The following is an 18,383-nucleotide window of genomic DNA, read 5'->3' on the forward strand; positions in this document are numbered from 1 at the left end:
GAATTTATAGAACCATGGTGTTTTTTTTATAATTGGATCATTTTATTATCACCAATGATTCTTTAAGTGCTAAAGCTCCTTTGCCATCACCCATGATGCATATTAATAGGGGATATTGTTCACCTTTTTGGGGTTAAAGTTATAGTTGCAGTATGCTTACATTGGATGAACATTTGCACATTAGATGTATATGGACAACTTACTGTTAAACAAGTACAACATAGCCAAGGTTTTGGGGACAAAATTACCCAAAATTGAGACTTCAAATGCTGCTACATGTATATACAGTGACGTCAAGAAGATGACCTCTAAAAAATATCCCATCCTTCCTAGTTGCCGATTAGTAGGCTGTTCAATTACAGTTTTTTTGAGTCGGACGATAGAATTTCGCAGTTGGTTCTGAAGGCAACACATTAGTAACTCATGACTTCTTTGGTTAATTCAAGGTGTGTTGGAAGATGGGACGACAGGGTTTGGACTCCAACTCAGAAAAAACACCATCTGATAATCAGCCTCCAAGTTAGTAAGTCGGCCTTTTCATAAAGCCGCAATATCCTGACTTGATTTCTTCTTTTTTATTTTTATTTTTATTTTTTTCATTTTTAACATCGCGTTTAAAAAACAGCATATAGCATGAATAGTTTGTTATAAAGCGTAGATCCACTGTAAATCTGAACTCTCCGAACTCTTAGTATTGCTGTATTGCATTATGTTCAACGAGCTCAGTCCGAAGTTTTCGAGATTACGAGTTGTCCGGAATGCAACTTGGAGATAAACAGACACACCACGCAGACAGCAAGCCAGGTGCCAACGTTACGAATTACATAGGTAAAGCTTTTGCTCTATCCTATGTTGCACTTTGTCCTGGACTTCATACCGCGGCTGTAAAACTCAAGTGACATCGCCTTTCATTCAGGTAAACAACGTTAACTTGAATGCCCTTGTCAGCTAACGTTAGCCCACGTTAGCTTAAGTTACCCTGCTGCTGAAGTTGGCTAACTAGCTTGCTAGCATTACCACTCCGTCGATTTCAGGCGATCAGGGTTTTTTTTTTGTTAAACTCTGCAGTCATCTGGACACAGTCAGCTAGCCTGCAAAACCGTAAAGAGGTGTTTAACGCTTCCTTTGGTGAACTTTGACATTAACGTGAATATATCCGAGGCTAGCTAACATTAGCTGCAACATAGCCAGCCAGAACATGCCTCTCTTTGCATTAAGTAAGCCAGTAACCTGAATTATTAGTTTACATTAGTTGTCAGTATGTAATCACGATAAACACAATATCCACCCTATAACACAATTTCAAAGTAGCACGAGCGGTGGTACTACTGTAACTGTACACGATAATTGGAATAACATGTACATAATAAAAGTTCAACAAATTTTAAGGTGGATTTTGCCTTGTTTTGGAAAGTTATTTGGAGGGCACACACCAAATCAAAATTACTTTTTATTCAAAAGGTTATGGCTGATTTAAAAAAAAAAAAAAAAAAGCTGTGTGTTGTGTGTAAACTCAACATCTGCCAAAATGGGGAAATCTAGGCTTTATGTAACTAAAGGTGCTGCATGGTCCTATGTTCCAGTTAAAATAATTGAATATACTTGAGTTGATTGACTTGTGTGGACTTGAGTTTATAAGGCTGTGTGATTGTAAATAATATACATATACTGTATATGGCTTATGGCCTGGTTTATTTTAGATTCACTTTAGATTGTTTTTTCATAGACAATTTCTTTTCATAGACAATTTCTCAGCCAATTTAACAGATCATTAAGATAAATTCAAGAAGATGTTTGTGCATGAGGCCTAATGCAATCCCCTACTTTTGCTATTAAAATTAGATTTCCCATTACAGCCCCCATAACGTTCTCTTCAGCATTTCTTTTGCACACTTCTGCATTTCTCTGTCTCACTAGCCACAAACATCAGGAACTGAGGTATAAAACGAAACTGTACTCTGTCCCTCTATCTCTGTCTGTATTTCTCTATCACATGCTCAATATCACTCACTCAGACAAACACTATCGGTATCGACATCAGGATGGTGTCATACAAGCGCCTGAACCCTGAAGATGTGCAGTTTTCCAGTGCAGTGTTGTCAGAGGAACCTGCTCCTGTCCAAGAAGGGGTGACGGTGAGTTAATGTGTCCAGACATTCCCACGTTGTAGCTTAGATTAATCCCCAGATTAAGAATGGATCAGCATGTTGTTTTTATTTTTACAATGAGAGGGAACTATTCTGGCCATTTTTATGGATTGTCGTTTTATGTGTTTATCTGATTATCTGATTTTTCTGTTTATCTGATTTTCTTGCTGTATCCCAAGGTGAGGGACCCAGAGGAATGTGAGCATCCCTTGCTTCCACAGAGGCCACCATGCTCTGCCACTACAGGCCTCCTGGTGCTTGGCTGCCTGCTGCTGCTCCTCTGTGGAGGCTGGCTCCTGGGCACCATGTTCTGGCTGCACAGTCCGTCCAACCAACAGCCACACAGACCCCCGCCACCTGCCACGGCAGGAACACCAGACTCTCGAGGACGAACAGGGGTAGACAGCGCTGCAGCCGCTCCCAACCCTGAGGCTTGCAGTTTAATCCCTGAGGCCTTGAGGTTCGACTGCTACCCTGAAAGAGGGGCAGTTGTGACCCGAGAGATGTGTGAGGCAAGGAACTGCTGCTTTATCCCTGCCTCCTCTTCCTCCTCCTCTCCCCGCCGCCCATCAGGGAAGAATGGCGTTCCTTGGTGTTTCTACCCCCCAGAGTTCCCTTCCTACTCGCTTGTGTCGATGAATGACACTTCCCTGGGACAGAAAGGCAGGCTCGTGAAGGAGGTGAAGACCTACTACCCTGGAGACATCCTTACTCTAGAGCTGGAGATACGTCACGAGACAGAGACACGGCTACGTGTCAGGGTGAGTGGAGTGCTCATATGGGCTTACAGTCATATTTTATAATCGTATGGTATGCAGCTTCTGTCACATAAGAACCCCATGTCTGTCATATGCTCTTTCTTTCTTTGTGTGCAAGAATTTTAACGTCATAAATAATCTTACATGAATTTAAGGAACATGTAAGCACATTGATCAAGCCCCCAACTATTGAAGATTGCTACAGAGTTTGACAAGGGAGACAAGTCTCATGGAAAACCGACTTATCACATAAACAAAAAAAACCCCAAATCATTACATGGGAGATTGCGAAAATAACAGAGAGAAATTTCATTGATCTGCATACTAGTGGTCATAGCTAATAGAGTGCTAGATGGCTAGCAAAGCAAATTTGGGCAAACTATGGCAAATAACCCAGTGTACATTCATTTCAGCATGCAATGAAATTGAATTGGACATTATGACTGACTTGTAAACAAGTAAATTGGTAAAACTATAGTGAACCCATGTTCCTTGTGCACAAACCTAGGGATCATTTTTTGAGTGTTTTGTGAAATTGCTCCACTGGCCCATTGATCCAGTGGTGGTACACACTGGTCCAAATTGACTTGATGCTCAATTATCCATGCACCTCCTGAAGTGTCCGTGACTTAAATGATGTGCCTTGCTCAGTCAGTCTCTGATTCAGTCTGATAATATGAATCAGAGCCTGAGGAGCATTTTTGGCAGATATGTTACGCAGAGGTGTCAGGAAATCATATTGTGTAATCGCCCACAACCAATACAAAGCGGTATCCCTATTGTCCAATGGCCTGCTGTATATTCTCTTGTCTGTTACTCTGACATTTTGACAATATTTCTCCAATTACAGATTGTCAGTCCTTTATTCCCATATATTCTTTTCAATCCAGATTACCGACCCTTCTAATTCACGGTTTGAGGTGCCAATTACGGTTCCCAACGCCACCAAGAAGGCAGAAAGTCCAGCCTACATTGTAGAGCTGTCCAAAGAGCCATTTGGTCTCATAGTGAAGAGGAGCTCTACAGGAGCAGTACTGTAAGTTTGACTCAAATAGGTTACATTGGGTTAATTTAGGTTAAGTAAGTTATGGTCACAATTGTATTGATATTTTACAGTAGAAAATCTGCTATCTGCAACAGTCAGTTCTCAAAATTACCTGAGCTGTATATTGACCATACCTCATCACATCCATTTCCTGCCAGTCTGAACACCACGGTGGCTCCTCTGTTCTATGCGGATCAGTTTCTCCAGTTCTCCAGTGCTCTGCCCAGCCAGTTCATCTATGGCCTGGGGGAGCACCGCTCCTCCTTTCTGCATGACATCCACTGGAACACCCTCACCATGTGGGCCAGAGATGTGCCCCCTATGGTAATGATGACACTCACTCTGTTGGCTTGCATAATATTGTAGTTGTAATATTTTAACCATAGACAAAAAATGCTCTCAAATAACATTAGAGGCATTACATTCAACCTCTTGCTACTTTCCCTGATTGAGTGTACAGTGTACCTTTGATACCAAGCAGATACCAAGTTGATACTAAAAGCCTTGTCTCCCTCTCTACTATAGGAACTGACAAACTTATATGGAGCCCACCCCTTTTACCTAGCCATGGAGGAGGGAGGGAATTCACATGGCTTCTTCCTACTGAATAGCAATGCTATGGGTCAGTGTGCTGGTTACATTGATAATTCCATTTCAGTTTTTGTCACGTGCCATAACAGTGTTGGCATTAGTGGACAGCAACAATGGAAAAATAGCTGATGCTGACAGCTATGGGGATGACAACATTCAGCAGTTTCATAAAAGCAGAAGTCCCAAATGGATCCTCATGGGACATGTCCCATGATTTGTTTATGCAATGTCACAGGTTTTACAGTAGCGTGATTGTAGTGTCACTCTTCAAGGAAGCATTGAGATTAAGGTTAATTTAGAAGTGGTGAAGGTAGTAGTTCCTTATAAAACAAGCAAATAGTAAACATGTTGTCCCCCACCAGTGATGTAGTTCCACCCTTGGGTCAGTGAGTGATTGCTGAGTGTACTTGAAATATGAGTGAAATTGTATAAGCATTTTTGTATGGGACAATGAAAGGACAGATTGACCATATATTTCTGTTGCCTACTCTCCTCAGAATTAGGCTTACATGTTATATCTTGAAATGTAGTAACTGTAATTGTCCTGTTTTTACTCAATACAGTACAAAATATAAGAACTACAAACATTTCCATTACATTTTATTCTCACTTGCTCATTATATCCCATATATATATATATATATATATAAATGGTTTTCCTATTTTGTCAGATGTGGCCCTCCAGCCTGCCCCAGCCCTCACCTGGCGTACCATTGGTGGAATCCTTGACTTTTACGTTTTCCTCGGTCCTGATCCTGGTTCAGTGATTGGACAGTACCTCGAAGTCATAGGTCAGTATGTTAGGAATCTGTTTGGAACTGGGCATGTCAGAATGTAGTGTACAGTATATGCACGAGGATGTGTGTACATACTGTACATATTCCTGTGTAGTATGTAATACAATTATTGTAGGCTTTAACTGCAACTCTTGTTCATTTAAAAAGATAGTTCCACATGCTGTATCACTCCAAGGCACTTCTGTCGGACTGTAGCAACCATAGCCTCCTTTTGATGTTAGCTAGCTTTGCCAGTGACTGTACACCAGAGCAGATGCTAACATTTAGCGTCCCGAGTATGTTGACTTGTGTGCATGGCCTTCCAACTAAATTTCTCATGAAGACCCTGCTAAATACATTCAAATAGAGCTGAAAATCACTTGATGTTTATATACAAAGTGTGCAACTATGCTTCGAACATAGGAACATTGCATAGGAACTTGTGGATTAAGTGACAGTGTAGCCCACGAGTGCGCCATAGCAGCAAAGGCAATAATGTGAGTGAATAAACAATGGCAAAACGTTTGGTCGCTGTTGTCCAACAGAATTACTTGAAGATAAATTATATAATGCATGACTTTTTCAATTTAATATATTCCTTCAGCTCCAGAGTGCCTGTCCTCGCTATCTAGTTTTTTCTAATGATATCCCCTCCTTGCTCTTCACCCCATCTCCTGTCATATTTACTTTTTCTCCTAATCATTTCATCATCTCACAGGCTCCCCAGCTATGCCTATCTACTGGGCGTTGGGTTACCATCTCTGTCGCTGGGGTTACAGCACTAGCAATGCTACCTGGGAGGTTGTCAAGAATATGAGAAATAATGGGATACCCCAGGTAAAGTGGACTCAACAAATTGTGTTTGTGTGTGTGTCACTGTGTATAAACTAATATTATGTGTGTTGATTTCATATGTGCTTTTTGTGTAACGTAATTGTTTGTGTATGTTGTTGATGTGTTTGCAGGATGCCCAGTGGAATGATATTGACTACATGGAGCATTTTCTGGACTTCACCTTTGATCCTGCAAGTTTTGCCACACTGCCTGACCTGGTCAAGGACCTGCACGCCCATGACCAGCGCTATGTCATGATCCTGGTACATAGGAGTGTGTACTGTGTTTACATGTGTGTTGTCTCTGAGTTTGCCTGTATATGTGAACCTTGTTTCTCTATGTCCAGGACCCAGGTATCAGCAGCACGCAGGCTGAGGGGGCGTACTGGCCGTATGATGAAGGGCTGAGGAGAGGAGTTTTTATTAATGACTCTGATGGAAACACGCTTATTGGGAAGGTGAGACACATGTACCACAGCAGCTGGTGGCATATCTTAGATGAGACGATTCCAAGACCTGACTACTACTCACTCCCTTCTTCTTTTTACCTACTCTTCTCATTCTCTCTTTGTCTTGCTCACTCCTTGCCCTTCCTTCCTTTAGGTGGATGGGTAGGAGGCGGAGTAACTTTCAATTTCTGTTCTCTGATGACACCGCCATTCTTGGCTTATTATACAGAGATCAAGACACATCACTTTACCACTCCGAAATCAAACAGTTTGTGGATTGGTGTGATGCTCACTACCTTATTGTGAATGTGAAGAAAACTGATATATTCGACCCAAAGTCAATTGGTGACCACAGTCCAGTACTCATTCACAATGTACCCATAAATCAGGTTCCTTCATATAAATATCTTAGTGTCCACATTGACAGTTTGCTCACTTGGCATGTTCATGTTGAAAACCTTTGTTCTAGGCTACAACAGAGGATGTACTTTTTGAGAAGGCTTAGACTCTATGGTGTAAATAGTAAACTTATGTTCTTGTTTTATCAAACTAGTGCAGTTTGCGCCGCTGCTGCACAGAACGCTGTTTGCCCCACCCCGCTGCTGCACAGAGCGCTGTTCACTTGTTTATTCAAAGTTTATTAATATTGAACGTGTCGTGTGTCCAAATTGCACCAAATCCGACACTGCACGTCCTTGGGTCCCCAGCAATACACTCGCCAAGTGATCGGATCGATCGGGTGAACGGAGATATGCGATGGATACACAGACAGACAGAGATTCCTTGCTTTATAGTATGATGATGATTTTAGAGAGTGTAATTCGATATGGCATACAAGTATGGTATGGTAACCTGTCAGCACAGTTAAAGTCTAAGCTCGCACGTCTCATCCAAGCGGCCATGAAAATCATAGGGAAAAAAGAACATCACTATCTTCAGTCTTTATATGAAAAATCTGTGCTCAGGGAGGCACAGAAGATTCTGAATGACCCAACACACATCCTGAACCCAGAATTCGAGGTGTTGCCCTCAAGCCGACGGTTCAGGATACCAAATTGCAGACTGAACCGTTACAAGAATTCATTTATTCCATCCTCCATCAAGATATTAAATAGCAACAAGTAGGAGTACTACATTATTTTATTATTTTAAAGAACCACTGGTTGATTATACCTGGTTTTATTATTTGAAATTATTGTCTTTTTTATTACCTTTTATTATTTTAAAGAACTACTGTCTCACACTCAACATGTGAATTGAAGCACGTTTTGCATGAGTTTGTATGTATGATCTATGTACTTGCGTGCATGTGCAATGTGATGATGTTGACAAATGTGTTGTGTGATGCAGTGGCTTGGAGCCCAAGACAAGTTTCCCTGCGGGACAATAAAGTATATCTTATCTTATCTTAAGTGTAATATAATATTAATAAGAACTTTTATTTATATAGCACTTACTTATATAACACAAAACAAAGCTCAAAGTGCTTTACAGAGACAAGGAAAGAAAACAGAGTTAATAAAATCAGACAAAAGCACAGAAAAGAAAGAAAAATCAAACAAAGCTGATAAAAGTGACAACAGTTAGAACAAAGCCAAATAAAAACAGAGCCAACAGAAAAGAAGTAAGAGCAACAAAAACACAACAGCAGAGTGAAATAAAATTATTACAAAAATGTTTTTCTGTTAGGTTTTAAGCAGGAATTTAAAAGATAACACAGACTCTGTTAGCTTGAGTTCCTTAGGGAGGCCTTTAGTTTTAAACCTGGGTCTAGGGACAGCTACAAGGGCGCTGCCTGCCAATCTCAGGCTATGTCAGGCTTCTAAGGGGTCAAAAGGTCCGAGATGTAACTTGGGGCCAGACCTCATTGAGCCTCTTAAAGTGGACCAAAAAGTGGACCAACAGAAAAGGGACTCAGTTCATTTTGCGTTCACATTGTCAGTTCATTTGAAAGAGGACTCAGTTCTCTTTCTGGTTCACTTCAGCTCTGATGGGGCCTCAGTCCTCTTTCTGTTCACACTATAGTAGTTCCTCTGGAGCTCAGACCTTTACTGCTATGTAGCCTATGTATTTACTGCTATGTATTATTATTAGCCTACTGTTATTACTTATTTGCTATTCATTTATTACTTTTACCATCATCCTCGATTATCACAAATTTTCTGACATAATCAATTGTACTTCATGCCAATAAAAGTAGATTAAATACATAGAGAGAGAGAGAGAGAGATCTTTTATTTCAGAGGATTCTCTGCTTTTTCTCATTTGATCGCATGTGGTAAAGTACTTTTGACGTATTTTTATTATTTTCTTTACTTTCACGCGGCACTGCAGTGCGGTCCTAATGAAGCCCCTCGCTTTCATATGAACTGAAAATTGGAGGAAAACCTTAGTGTTTCTGTGCGTTGTAGACAGTTGCCGTTTGATGTGTTCTTCGTTCCATATCTGGAGAAGTGCAGTAGTTCCATCCTCGGACCAAACTAGTCCTCGTCCACTAGTCTTGCTAGCGTTACCATGGTTGCCATGGTTATGTCTATTTGTTTTTTCAAGCGTCCCAGCGCAATAGCATGTGATTTGTCTACGGCAAGCCTAGAGGGCTAAAATACAATGGCAAAGGGCGAAGCGAACCTGGAGCGCTTTGTGTTCACAATGCACAGGGTAAGCGAACCGCAACGCGGACTTGAAGTGAACCGTACTCAGACCACCTCCCGAGGAGGTCTGAGTACGGTTCGTTTCAGAGGGGTCTGAGTTCTTTTGGAGTGTTCACATATGCGCAAAAAATGCTGACTAATCGTTCTGAGTTCGTTTGGAGGGCTGAAAGGGACCAAGTGTGAAAACACCCTTAGTTCTTGTTTTTTGTTTTTTTCTCTGGTTACAGCATGGTATTTGTGTGGGGATATCTTATTTTGGCCCGTAATGTTACTTGTTTTCAGATGGATTGGATGGATGAGAATTTTTGATTTCTCCTTTCCTTCCTGCAGGTGTGGCCTGGTCTGACAGCATATCCCGATTTTTCTGATCATGTGACTCATGAATGGTGGTATGACAACCTCAAGAGGTTCCATGAAAAGGTGCCGTTTGATGGATTGTGGATTGTAAGTATGGGTATGAGAGACAGTGAAAAAAGGAAAAATGCAGCATGCAATGGCTCTCAATGTTGTGTCATCTCTGATCAGATGTCTCCCTCGACCTTTGTCACATTCTGTTTTAGGATATGAATGAGCCATCGAATTTCCTGGATGGGTCGACTAAAGGCTGTCCATCAAACAATCTTGAAAATCCTCCTTACACACCAGGTGGGAGACACACAGACATCACCAGTGTTGGGGAAAGTTACTTTTGAAACTAACTAGTTATTTTACTTCGTTACTTGCCCTAAATAGTAACTAGTTACGTTACTAAGTTAGTCTTTATTAAAAGTAATGCGTTAGAGTACTTTCACGTTACCCACGTAAAATCATGCCTTTAAAATGCGGCTTCTGCTGATGTCATCACGCTTAATGTACAGAAATCATCACTAATTGGTACAGAGCCTTAAGTAACAATCTACCGTTGTCTAAAGAAAACATCAAGGCAGCTTTCAGTTAGGCTACCTGGTTCCAAATACTCAGTGGGGGCTTGGACCGACTGACTGATGGTCACTGCATCACAACCGCAGGTGACTTTGACTTTATCAACACTGTGAAACATTGGCTCTGTGTTCCTCTCTATAAAAAAGAGTCTCTAATTTGAGACTTTGCTATCAACATGGAACTATTGACATTAAAAGGCACATCAACCGGTGAATATCAAACTTCGAACTAACTTCACCCCGGTGATCAACGGAGCCTGAACTGATCCGGTCTGGTCTCAAAATAAACGTCAGACTGCGTTCAGAAGTGCTTTCAATTCAACTCTTCAGGTTAGATAGTGAAAGCTAAACTTACCGTTAGCAATAATGTTCCTTCTTTGATCAGATCAAAGTAATGTTAATATTTCCAAGTTCTGCAGTTTATTGTTGTGTTCATGCTGAAAGCGAGTCGTAACCTACAAGCCTCCACCGCCAGCCTGCTGTATAGTCTGCTTTTAATAACATCATGTAGCATACAATACCAGTTTTTTATTTTTTATTTTTTTTATTTGTACTAACTAAACATTTAACCATTTGAAAGAAAAATAAAAGTAGTGAAATGTAACTTTGAGAAAGTAACTAATAACTGATTACATAAATTGAAAAACTAACGCGTTAAGTTACTCGTTACCACAATCTGATTACTGTTACTTTGTAATGTGTTACCCCCAACACTGCACATCACTGCACATCACACACGCATACACACAGACACATACACATGATTATCATTAAATTAATTTGTATCTTTTAGGTATCCTAGGTGGTTTGCTGAGAGCCAAAACTGTGTGCGCATCTGCACAGCAGAAGCATTCCCTCCACTATAATATGCACAGCCTCTATGGACTCATGGAAGCTAAGGCCTCTGCATGGTCAGTACTCAAATACTCTACACACGCACACGCACACACACACACACACAAGATTTAATACTGTACAAGACTCTTCTGTTATTTGAACAATTTGTGCCCATTCCCTCTAAATATTCCATTCTGCCTGTCCTTCCCTCTGCTCTTCTCCCTTTCCTTCATTTTCTCCAGTGCACTGAAGAGTATTTTAGGGAAGAGAGCTTTTGTCATTTCTCGCTCCACCTTCCCCAGTCAGGGGATGTACTCTGGTCACTGGCTGGGAGACAACAGGAGCCAGTGGAAAGACCTATATACTTCTATAGCAGGTTAGATCATGCAGACACACACAGACACACACCTTGTTCAACTGACCAAGGTCTTGCAAGTATGTTACTAGGTCCACTGTATCTGTCTTAGGACAGCTTTTTGTAAACGTTCTTGTTTATGAAGAAAAATCTGATCAAATATTAGATCTACATCCTCTGATGCGGTGTGCTTTCCTGTCTGTGATGGACAGGGGGAAGGCGATGATCAAAATATTGTAGTATTGTTCAACAAATCTGATGCATAGCAAGTTTGCATATATTTGCCGGATATTGTGACATAATTATATTGTCATGAAACTGCTGATTTGAAGGTTATGCAAGTTTATTTTTGAATTTATGAATATATGAATTTCTAGATTCTTTACATCTCTTGTTGGTTTTCTTGTCTCTTATGGACCTGTGGGTCTTAGTGATTTTGTCTCACTTCAGTTGCTCTTTTTCATGTCATCCTAACATTGCCTTCCTCTATTTCCTCTCCTTCAGGTATCTTGACCTTTAACCTTCTGGGCATTCCACTGGTGGGAGCCGACGTCTGTGGCTTCAGTGAGGAGCCACAGGAGGAATTATGTGTCCGCTGGACGCAACTGGGAGCTTTCTATCCCTTCACACGCAACCACAATGCCATAGACATGAAGGTAGGATTTAACATCACCACTCCAACCTAAAAAAAATGCACAAATGACCATGAAAGCAGTGTAGTATCAACTCATACCCTATTTGTATTCCTGTTTTATAGCATGTGCCATTCACTCCTTCTAGAAAAGCTACTGACTGTATTTCTTAGAGTTGTCTGTCCTCTCTTTGTCTCTTGTGCATGCTGCAGCCCCAAGACCCAACAGCCTTCAGCCCGCTGGCTTGCACAGCCATGAAGCAGGCTCTGCTGTTGCGCTATTCTCTCTTCCCTGTCCTCTACACACTCTTCCATCACGCACATGTGCTTGGACACACCGTTGCACGACCCATGATGTTTGAGTGAGTAATGCATATGACACAGTAGTTTGTTTTTTTATCCTAGCCCTACTACATGTATCCTGCATCTTCTCCTTAGGTTCCCCAAGGATGTAAGAACATATGGGATTGACAAACAGTTCATGTGGGGGAAGAGTTTATTGGTGACACCAGTGTTGGATCCTGGTGTAGACTACGTGGTTGGCTACTTCCCAGAGGGGCTGTGGTATGACTACTACATGGTAAGACACACACACACTCGCAAACACTAGCACAATATAGCATTCAATTAAATTGTCTGAATTCAATTCTGCAGCTACTAGTACACAGATGATATATACTGAACAAAAATATAAACGCAACGCTTTTGGTTTTGCTCCCATTTTTCGTGAGTTGAAATAAAAGATCTAAGACTTTTTCTATGCACACAAAAGGCTTATTTCTCTCAAATTTTGTTCACAAATTAATCCGTGTTAGTGAGCACTTCTCCTTTGCCAAGATAATCCATCCACCTGACAGGTGTGGCATATCAAGATGCTGATTAAACAGCATGATTATTGCACAGGTGTGCCTTGGGCTGGTCACAATAAAAGGCCACAGAGACAGCGTGTTCCAATTCCTGCCAATATCCATATACTGCATGAGGCAAATGGTGGTCACACCAGATACTGACTGATTTTCAAAAAATGCATATCTGTAGCCCTAGTCATGTGAGATCCATAGTTCAGTGCCTAATATATGTCTTTTTTCAAGATAAAACTGCACATTTTAGAGTGGCCTTTTATTGTGACCAGCCCAAGGCACACCTGTGCAATAATCATGCTGTTTAATCAGCATCTTGATATGCCACACCTGTCAGGTGGATGGATTATCTTGGCAAAGGAGAAGTGCTCACTAACACTGATTTAAACAAATTTGTGAACAAACTTTGAGAGAAATAAGCCTTTTGTGTGCATAGAAAAAGTCTTAGATCTTTTATTTCAACTCACGAAAAATGGGAGCAAAACCAAAAGTGTTGCGTTTATATTTTTGTTCAGTATAAAATGATGTAGAAGGCGGGACAGAGAAAGAAAGGCTTAAAGTTCTCTTGTCATTTCTTCTATCCCTCCTCTCCCAGGGTGACTCTGTGCGCAGTAAGGGTGAAGAGCTGCGGCTCCAGGCACCTCTAGATAAGATCAACCTGCATTTGCGCGAGGGCACAGTTGTACCTACACAGGTGAATATGATTTTACTTAAAGGACAATTCAGTTTACTCTGTGGCATTTGTCAGACATTGTTCTTTTTCTATAATTCTAAATTACCTTTCTTTATGTTTGAACACATTCTGGGAAAAGTTAACGTATCTCTAGAGATGCTCTTGGTGAACTGGGTGAAACCTGGAAGAAGAAATAACTTTTTTCCTTGGTTCTTTTTTCTTCACCCGTCACATCTCTTTCATACATAATCTTTCTAGGGACACACAAATGTAAGAGCGCTGTGGCTTTGACCGTTGCACTCCTTACATCAATTGTTTGTAATGTGTGTTTTTGTCCCCCACCAAAGGGGGGACTATGGATCGGTCTCCGTCCGTTCTTTCGTTCCTTAGTCACACTGCAACGTTGACTTTGTGCCGCTAGGGGGCGGCATTGACAATGAATGGGGACTCGGTGGTAAAGCAGGTCATACAGTTAAAGTTATCATACAATGAATGGGGACTCAGTGGTAAAGCAATACAGTTAAAGTTATCATAGGTAACACAATAGTCAGACTGGGTTGATGTGTTGAAGTGAGAGTCAATGGAGAATTTTTGGGCAAACCTCTAACCACAAGACACTGTAGTTATTGTACAGTTGTTGGACTGTTGTACTGTTATTGCACTCATCACTGCACTACCACTGTGCCGTCAGTGTTGACTACTTATTAGGGCTGGGCAATATATCAATATTATATCGATATTGTGATATGAGACTAGATATTGTCTTAGATTTTGGATATCGTGATATGGCATAAGTGTTGTCTTTTCCTGGTTTTAAAGGCTGCATTACAGTAAAGTGATGTAATTTTCTGAACTTTCCAGACTGTTCTAGCTGTTCTATTATTTGCCTTTACCCACTTAGTAATTATATCCATATTACTGATGATTATTTATCAAAAATCTCATTGTGTAAATATTTTGTGAAAGCACCAATAGTCATCCCTACAATATTGTCGCAATATCGATGTTGAGGTATTTGGTCAAAAATATTGTGATATTTGATTTTGTCCATATCGCCCAGCCCTACTTACAACTGAACATTTAGCCCACTTTGTAGAAAATACCGAGATATATATTGTGTATCGCCATTCAGCCTAAAAATACCGAGATATGATTTTTGGTCTATATCGCCCAGCCCTACTACTTATATCATATTACCACTTACCTACTGTGCAATACCATATATCACTTATCATTTAGCATTTATATTATTCATAACACTCACGCTCCTGGTGTTGTATGTTATATTGTATATTGTATTATAAATTGTATTGTAGTGTACATTGTGTAATGTACGGATTGTATTTATTGCGTAGTGTAGTTCTTATATTTTGCACTGTATTGAGTAAAAACAGGACAATTACAGTTACTACATTTCAAGATATAACTCGTAAGCCTAATTCTGAGGAGAGTAGGCAACAGAAATATATGGTCAATCTGTCCTTTCATTGTCCCATACGAAAATGCTTATACAATCTCACTCATATTTCAAGTACACTCAGCAATCACTGACTGACCCAAGGGTGGAACTACATCACTGGTGGGGGACAACATGTTTACTATTTCCTTGTTCTCTTTGTGTGTGTGTGTGTGTGTGTGTATGTAGAGGCCCAACCTTACCCTATGGGTAAGCAGTGGTCAGCCTCTCCATCTAGTCTCTGCCCTTTCTGAGGACGGCTCAGCCAGTGGAGATTTGTTCTGGGACGACGGAGAGAGCATTGACACCTATGAGACCAATCAGTATGCTTACATCATCTTCAATGTAGCTCAGGTACACAAACATCCAGTCCTATCCAGTGCAAGCTCAAATCCCATCAGCTACTTTAAATTATGTGATCCTAACTAAAAAAAACCTATCGTTATATGTATCGTCAATCTGTGATGTTCAATGCATTCCAGGAGGTATTTTGTGATGATGTGTTATAATTTACCTTTTTGGCACATCCACTTTCCCTCAACCTGCTTCGTCTATTTCTACTTAAGTCAGTGATTTCCTACATTTCCCTTTCGACAGCCCCCAGCAAACATGGCTGAACTTGTTCCATTCAGCTGTGGGTTATAGGAGTAGGTGGAGAGAGCAATTGCAGTAGAGCAAGTGGGTGAAACCTTTTAAGAAAAGTTAGTCACGTTTTTTACTCAAAACTCTTAGTCTTGTGGCTGCATTGCATTATGGACTTTTGAGGCTACAGTTGGTGGAAACTTGGTGTATCTGTCTCTCCTATGATGGATTTTGATTGTTGAACATGGTGCAAAATGGTGAGTCTAGAAAGAAGCCCTTGCTCTTTGATTCTTAGGGTCTGATGCCAAAACCTGATGTTTACTGTTAATGTTTTAGATGGTAGAAAAGTTATTTCACTGTAGCCGCATTGGAAATATATCAATATGACGTCACATCATCTAAGTTTGGCCAGTCATCCACGGAAAAAAGCAACGCATAAACTAATACTAAAAAACAAAATGGACCCAGAAATGCAAGATGCATCACCAATACTGATTTTTAACATTTGTTAAAGTGTTTTAGTGTGAATTTCTCCTTTTAATCTCAAGTGTTGAAGCAATACTCATCGAGGCATGTATTGAGGTGTGAGTGATATCTGTCCGTCCGCCTGTTTTCCAGAACGTGATGACGTCTCAGGTGCTCCATAGCCACCTGGAGGCCACATACATCACGGTGCAGTCAGCCTCCTTCTATGGGGTAAAGGAGAAGCCGAGCAGGGTGCTGGTGAACTCCCAGGATGCAGCGTTCACCTACAGAACCAACCAGGTGAGACAAGCGTCAGGGGTTACGAGACAAACACAGGAAGTTCAATTCTGTAAAGAACCTTTTTATGTAATGATATATGAGTTTGTGCATCTCTCTCATAAATAATACTGTGTAAAGTTAGCATGTCTTTCACAGAATGGCATTTGCTTTACCTCAGATAAGAGAAATTCATTATGTTTAAATGATCTTTATTTTCCTGCCCCTCTTACAGGTATTAACCGTTGCAGATCTTGGTCTCAACCTCAGTCAGAACTTCACCATCAGCTGGATGTAACATGTCTGATGTTTTCATTGATGGGTTTCTTTTCCATTGGCTGATGAAGTCACAAGCTGAGATACATGTAGTGAGAAAAACAGGAATAGATAACGCAAAGTGGAACAACTCTGGGGAGAGGGTGAAGACTGAAGGCATACGTATAAAACCACAATGCACTGCTGTTGTCCTAGTCTACAAACTGCTTTAAAGGTCTGTGAATATAGCTTAACTTAAAAAAAAAAGTCATACTTGGCTGGGCTTGTGTAACAGTCTTTACTACTTAGATCACAATCTACATGTTTTTATTCTTCTCAGAAGAAAGATTAAGTGCAATAAATTTAAGGGAAGATACTCTACCTTCCCACAAATGTTTAACTGCAGGACTAGAGGCTGAATATAGGCTAGTTCAGGATGATAATGGCGTCAGTGATAGCCATAGTGGGGTTTTTTTGGGGTTTTTTTATGCTTGCTGTTTATAGCCTGTTTTGCACTAATGAATATTGCAGTATTGTGAAGGTAGTTCCAGGTGCCTTATAAATCTAGGTTTTTATTCTGGAGTGTTTCTGGAGTGCTTCCTGAAGATTCTTTAATCAACTTTATGTTGTAAACCTGTTTTCCCGAGCCATAGTCATGCTATGCCTGAGGAAAAGCTTTAATTGCAAAACTTTCGTTGAACAGACATAAATGTTCAGAAACCATTTTACTGTGAATTTCCTCAGAACAGGTTTTATGACACCTTTGGCAACAGAATGAATTTAATACTTGAGGTCAGATGCCCACTAAATTTCTTTAGCCAGTTGAGTAAAGTTGCCAACCCAGCAAAATTTTCAAGATCAGGGAAGTTGATTCTGCCTAAAATCTGATGATGCTGTGAGAATCTCATAGTAGTGATTGTTCTTTATAGGCTTTCTCGCAGTCTTGAAAAGTTGGCATGCTACTGCATTGCAAGGCAACTTGGGAGTATAGTGTGTTCAAGAAATCTTGTATGCGTGTGCTCTAAAATCACAAAACCCAACGAAGCTTTAGAAGAAAAGGTCTGTAAAAACAATGTAGGCATCTGTGTTAAAAAAAAAAAAAGAAAAGTTAAGAAATTACAGTATATTTTAATGTGATTAAGTTGAGGTAACTGAACACTTAATTTCATCATGCAGTATTTTATTGTTTGAGAATGTTTACATTTTGGTGTGATTGTTCAGATCTGAAATTTTGACAATTTATTTTGCAATATTTTATTGTTAAGCCTGGTGTGTTACTTGTGTGATTGTTCAGATTTTATTTGAAAGGTGTGAAAACCATTTGAATTCTACCGTCGTTTTTTTCTCAGCACACTAAACATTATGATTGGTCATCTTTTAGGCCAGCTTTGCCAGCAATTGGGTGAGATTCAGAGCAGGTTATGATAACAAAAATAAAAGAAACTTGTTGATTGTTAAATTTTGGGCTGTCTTGCCCGGTGTATTGCCACCTTAAAGGTTTAAGGGAAAGAGCTTTTTTTGAACTGTAAATGTATGAAATTATGTCCAACTTATTTTGATCCCTATTACGAATAGATTATATTTTAATAAATGTTCTTTTGATCTTGACTGCATTTTGATCTTGAATCCAGAGTGTTGTTTCCCAGGTACTGGAGTATATCTACCACTAGAGGACACAATTACACACTGTTGAAGTACTTGTTTGTATTCTTTTGCGTAACCAGTATTATCATTTCCTTTATGGCACAGGGACGGTCACGTCAGATCCTGTGTGTTGGTCAAGTTTAATTGCAGAGCTGGTGTGCCAACAGTCAAGTACCATT

The 18,383-nt window shown here is 40.2% G+C and overlaps 1 protein-coding gene across 1 annotated transcript; it reads left to right on the top strand.

The window, feature by feature from the left end:
- Nucleotides 1-779: 779 nt before the first annotated feature.
- gaa2 (alpha glucosidase 2) lies at nucleotides 780-18,383 on the top strand. The gene is made up of 21 exons (XM_071513142.1): nucleotides 780-916; nucleotides 2,016-2,135; nucleotides 2,327-2,908; nucleotides 3,796-3,941; nucleotides 4,109-4,274; nucleotides 4,476-4,572; nucleotides 5,213-5,332; nucleotides 6,036-6,154; nucleotides 6,283-6,414; nucleotides 6,498-6,608; nucleotides 9,581-9,694; nucleotides 9,811-9,895; nucleotides 10,964-11,081; nucleotides 11,250-11,383; nucleotides 11,867-12,018; nucleotides 12,207-12,355; nucleotides 12,432-12,573; nucleotides 13,449-13,547; nucleotides 15,172-15,336; nucleotides 16,183-16,329; nucleotides 16,541-18,383. Exons 2-21 carry the CDS (start codon nucleotides 2,043-2,045, stop codon nucleotides 16,601-16,603), a joined length of 2,934 nt encoding a protein of 977 aa, XP_071369243.1. The 5' UTR covers nucleotides 780-916; nucleotides 2,016-2,042; the 3' UTR covers nucleotides 16,604-18,383.

Source organism: Centroberyx affinis, unplaced genomic scaffold (assembly GCF_046629955.1).
Source record: "Centroberyx affinis isolate AG114_WGS23_722 - 3 ecotype Tasmania unplaced genomic scaffold, CSIRO-AGI_Caff_v1 ptg000280l_1, whole genome shotgun sequence".
Classification (NCBI taxonomy): Eukaryota; Metazoa; Chordata; class Actinopteri; order Beryciformes; family Berycidae; genus Centroberyx; species Centroberyx affinis.

Bases quoted from the DNA above. Each gene is read 5' to 3' on its own strand.
- gaa2 (XM_071513142.1), top strand. From the start codon at position 2,043: ATGGTGTCATACAAGCGCCTGAACCCTGAAGATGTGCAGTTTTCCAGT. The intron at 4,275-4,475 runs GTAATGATGACA...TCTCTACTATAG, and splicing joins CCAGAGATGTGCCCCCTATG to GAACTGACAAACTTATATGG. The intron at 11,384-11,866 runs GTTAGATCATGC...CCTCTCCTTCAG, and splicing joins CCTATATACTTCTATAGCAG to GTATCTTGACCTTTAACCTT.